Genomic DNA, 5,402 nt, shown 5'->3' with positions numbered 1-5,402 from the left:
CACCCCCTCCTTACACTGCTGGTTTCACTACCGACTAAGGGACATATTGTGTCAAAACTTCAGTTTCTAATACTTGATTGTAGTTAGTATTGACTTGGAGCAAGAATTGGCTGCACACTCTCAGCATCCCCAGTTTCCATAGATGCTGATCTAGGAGATCTCTGATTAATTTTGGGTTTGGGCTGGGTTTCTTTGGTCAATATGTTCTTCAACTTGGCAGGGAGTCTGTGGTGGTTAAAAGTTGGATTGTGGAAGGGAAAATATGAGCTCAGTCGATTGAAATAATCTTTTGGGGCAGATTTACTATTATCAACAACATTTGGAATGTTTATTGGATGCTCACAATAAACTTCTATCCTCAACAAATCTTGGATGAAAAACTGGCTCGGTATGTCAACGTTAACCCTCTTTATTTCTAATTTTTTTCCTCTAGTATACATCATTTTTCCATTTGAAGTAGCCATTTGTTCCAAAAACAAAATAAGAAATTATTAACACAAAAGCATAATCTTTAAAGTTATGTTGAATAATAGCTTTCTTATTTGTTCGTAAGATAGAAAAGTTAGTCTTCAAATTTATGCTCAACATGTTTATATTATTCAATTGATGAGTCAAATAATATTTTAAAATTTTAGTAATAGAATAATTAAATTGAAAGAAGCAATAAGTCACTCGTATATATACTTGCAATGACCGAATATATAAGAAATAATAAGAGACTAGTATTTGTACACTGGCCACACTCAAATACTACTCAATACTGAATGATTAAATTTTCAAGCATAATAATTAAGCTTCTAGGCACATTTTTCAATCACATTATGCTTAGGACTAATTGAAAATTTAGTTTTTCTAAAATCCCAAAAAATGGAGCATAGTGTTGTAAAATAAATAAAAGATATACTAAATATAAAATAAAGAAGTATAAGTAGAAGACTCTAGTACTATAATTACTATCTCAATATAATAAAGATGATTCATATATTTAAATATATGTAACAACGTAAAGAGAGGAAGAAATATTTGTAACATATAGAAAAAGTATTATTGCTGTGTATAGAAAGAGAGAGAATAGTATTTGTTGTTGATTGTAGTAGTGTATTCCTTTTACCCCGTACATGCTTTTATAGGCATACAAGGTTACACTTTTCAAACTTCATAAATATTGTTTTGTCTGTAACTTGCTTCTTTCAATATGGGAAAACTGAGCTGCCCATAAAAAAGGTGATTTCTTCCAAACCCATGCCAATTTTGTGGGTAAGTTACCCTTGCTTATGTGTCATCATCTCAGCCATTGATCAAGTAAAATTTTTAACATTGCATTAATGCATTGAATAAATGTGTTCACACTACATTGTATTTTATAGTATTTACATTATACCACATAACGTATTTATACTGTGTGCAATGTGCAAATAGTTTATTTTACAAATCCCTCCCTAAATACCAAAGAAATCAAAATCTTCCCCAAATACCATTTGAACGTCTACAGCTTCTTCTTCTTCTACCTCTCAAAATATACTTCGAAGGAACTGCTTCTTCTTCAACCTCACTGCTTCTTCTACCCTTCTTTCCACTGCTCCTTCTTCTCTACCTTTCCTGTAGGTGATGGGTGTGATTTTTCTGGCAACCCACTCCCAAAACCTTCCCCAAATACCCTTGTAATGTCCACTGCTTCTTCTTCTACTACCTCACTACTTCTTCTACCCTTCCTATAGGTGATGAGTTTGATTTTTCCGGCGACCCACTCGCAAAACCTTCCCCAAATACCCGTGTAATGTCCAGAGCTTCCTCTTCTATCTCGTTGCTCCTCGAACCGTTCCTGTAGGTGAAGCGTTTGATTGTTCCGGCGACCACTCGCAAAACCTTCCCCCAAATACCGCTTTAATGTCCACAGCCTCTTCTTCTACCTCATTCCTCTGATTTCTTCGGTGACTCATCTTTAGTGACAGATTTGTCCGAACCCCGTCGAAGACCCTGCCTACTGCTTCTTCGTCTAGGGTTACGAGGGTGTCCTTTTCTGTGACTCACAGGCAGAGTGAAGTATTTCTGAAACCGTCGAAGAACGTAATTCATCCCCTTGCCGGGAACGGTTCCGGCGACCCACGTGCAAAACCCTCTCGAAAAACCATTGTAAGGCCTACTGCTTCTTTTTCTAGGTAATTCGTTTTTTTTTGTTGTCGATTTTCACAACCAATTTTGCGTGATTTGTTCTGTTATTCACTTTCTTTAATCACCGTTGATCGAAGCATATTGTTTCAATTTTGAATGCAATAGTTGATAATAGTTGTTTATGGTGGTGTTTAATGTTAATCAGATTGATGGCCAGTGATGCATGCTCCTCAAACACAGACGAGGCAGAGGCAAAGCCGGCGGAGAACAGGAACTGATAGCTGGATATGCAAGTTCAAGTTCGCTGCAACCTGGGAATGTAAAAGATGGTGTGGCCCCAAAATGCTTCTGCGGTAAATATGCCATCTGTTACATGTTAAAGACAGACAACAACCCGAATAGGCTATTTTTTGGATGCCCATTGTTAAAGGTAAGGACCCAATTCTTCATGTATGATCACTAAGTTTATGCTAAGATTGGCTAAATTTTGAATTTTTGGAATGGAGGTTTAGAATATAGACTTTGGTTATTTTTCCTAGCTCAAGTTATTGTGGATGTGATTTTGAATTGTTTGGAATGGCATGCCTATTGGTTATGAAAATGATTTGATTTTGTAAGCGATATGCTGTTAAAATTAGTTTATATTGCATATGATTTGATATTGATGCTGGTTAATTTTGAAGAATGATTGAGAACTGGGAAAAAGTTGATTTCTTGAAAATAGATGTACCTAGATTAAAAATGTTAATTTTGACATGAATTCACATAGAACCTGATCTGATATAAAAAATGGCTTTAAAATTTGAAAGGATTTTTATTATTTAGCCTTTAGGGATTAATTACATTCACATATGTTGATTAGATTGAATTGTAGTGTTTTGTACCACCATACATTCATTGTGTTCTATTTCATATAGGTGACAGAAGCACACTGCAAATTCTTTCTCTGGGTTGATGACCACATTGTAAGGGTCAGAGCGGGGGAGGCTACAAGTGGATCGGGTGATGGGAAGCAGAATCATGTTGAAGAACATTTGGGAATGGATAACCTGATAGCACATGTAGAGGAAAGAATAGTAAACCTAGAGAAGCTGCTGAACAAGAAAAGTATACAAGTAGAGTTGAGGAAGAAGACTAGAGAAGCAGCTATAAGAGAGATGGAGGCTTCATCAACAAAGTCTAACGATTAGATGAAAATCAGGACCTGAAAATAACAGAAAATATAGACTACTTAGTCCGAATACCAGAAAATAACAACCTCTTTATTAGTGACATGAATGCTTAAGATTGCAGTCATGTTATAACTCAATCTTCGACAATTCTGTAAGAGTAGGAAGGAGAAAGGCATGACAATATAGACTGATGATATGGTTACTTCCATGACAAATCATGCAGCCACCACAATAGATATTCGACAAGATCTGTTTTTCTTCTTATATACTAGTGTGCATCATAAATTTTAACAAATGAAAGAATGAAGAAGCTGAAACTCAACTAGAATGTTATGTTAGGCTTGGGAAAATTGGTGAATTGCAACGTGTTAGTCAAGTTTAATTGCTTTCCTTTCAGAAACTTTCCTGCATAGGTTTTCAAATTACTATTCCATTGAAACTAAGTAAATCTTATCACTTGTAGTTTATCTGACCATGATGAAAGGCCACTGCTTTGTTCTAATATACATCAATTGTTTAGCAAAAAGTGGATTGCTATTTTTTATTAACTCTCAGGTTTTGTAACTTTGATTATTTTTAATTTTCCATTGTAGATGATGTTGTGTATGTCATAGACTGGGGTAAAGCAACGGAGACCAGCTATGATGCTTTAAATAAGTTAGCCTGTCTGTAAACGTAATGGATTTCAAAGGCTTCAGCTCATCAGGTATTGAAGTTGTAGATCATCATCTTTATCCCATTGCAGATGATGTATAATGCTCCAAACGAAATATCTGATTTTTCAAAAAACCGTAGCTTGCCATTATTGCTGAATCCTTTACAATTGTACTCCTGAAACCCAGGGCCATCATGTAAGTTTGTCTTCTAACTTATTTCAAGTTGTTTCTCATTGCCCGTTTATATGTCGTCTTTTTGGTCGAATTATAGGTCGAATTTTGTATGCATGTGTCGATTCACGATCATCCCGGTTGAGTTCTGGTTAGGTATTAAGGTTTAACATAGTAGATGATCAAATGTCATCGATATTTTTTTCCCGATGTTAGTTAGTTTAAATAACTGAATATTTAGTCTTTCTGACACACTTGGGATTAGACTCGGTCAACTAACCTGGAAAAACATTTATTTTTTGGTAGTTTAAGTCTCTCTAGAAGTAAAGTGGGCTAGCAATCAAATTGGGCCAGCAACAAAAACAATTAGTAGATAATTCAGCTGAGGATTAATGCAGCAAGTGGCTTAAAACTGGTTAAGCCCAAGTTTCTCCGGAATTTTAAGGCAAAACAACTTTTTCTAGGTAACTATTTATTCCATTCATGTGTCTGTCTACCCTTACCTTGCTCAATCTTTTTTTTTTTTAATAGGATATTTTGATTGAATATTCTCGTAAAAATGTTAGTAGTTTAACTGATTAGTCACATAATCTCTATACTAAGATGGTTAGAAATAGAATAACACCATTATCAATCTCCTATACATGAGGAACACTACATGACACATCGAATTAGATAGAATGAAGTTGTTATGCAACCATTTCTCTTAATTTTGGGCCTTTCAAACCAATGTTAAACACACATAATTAAGATAATCTATAATAAAAAAAATTAGCATTAACCAACAGCATAACAATTAACTGGGGTTTTTTTTTAACCAAAAAAACATAAAGAACATCAACTGAAAACTAAACATAGAGGTTCAACAAAGTTTCACATAACATTTAGTCGGAATAGATCTAAATGTCAATTATTTCTAGACAGAAAACATCCCTACAAAATACTTGAGTGTAGACCTAACTGTGATCGGGTGTGGCATTCCTAGGTCTTACCATGCTCTCCGCACCAATAGATTTCTAGTGCCATGTTCAATGTCATATTCCGTCAACACAAGCTCTCTGTACCTATAACTGACGAGTAATTCTCTTTCCTTTGAATTGTTCACCAATAAAATTAGGTTATCGTCCACGAATAGTATTGGATTTTCTCTGATGCTTCGACTCACAAACCTGCAGTGTTGCTCTAATATTTTGTTTCCACCAGCATCCTCATTCAAGTGCCAAATTGATGTGACATAACCAAATTCATTGTGTGTCTTAGCGAGGAGTGCAACCTTGTCCTTGTGGGTTAG

General features: G+C 35.2%; 1 protein-coding gene across 1 annotated transcript; it reads left to right on the top strand.

The window, feature by feature from the left end:
- Nucleotides 2,336-3,302, top strand: LOC110265046. Its single transcript, XM_021107798.1, has 2 exons — nucleotides 2,336-2,542; nucleotides 3,030-3,302. Exons 1-2 carry the CDS (start codon nucleotides 2,336-2,338, stop codon nucleotides 3,300-3,302), a joined length of 480 nt encoding a protein of 159 aa, XP_020963457.1.

This window comes from Arachis ipaensis, chromosome B07, assembly GCF_000816755.2.
Source record: "Arachis ipaensis cultivar K30076 chromosome B07, Araip1.1, whole genome shotgun sequence".
NCBI classification, from domain to species: Eukaryota; Viridiplantae; Streptophyta; class Magnoliopsida; order Fabales; family Fabaceae; genus Arachis; species Arachis ipaensis.
The sequence above is the reverse complement of the archived record's forward strand: the minus strand, read 5'-3'. Positions and strand labels throughout refer to the sequence as shown.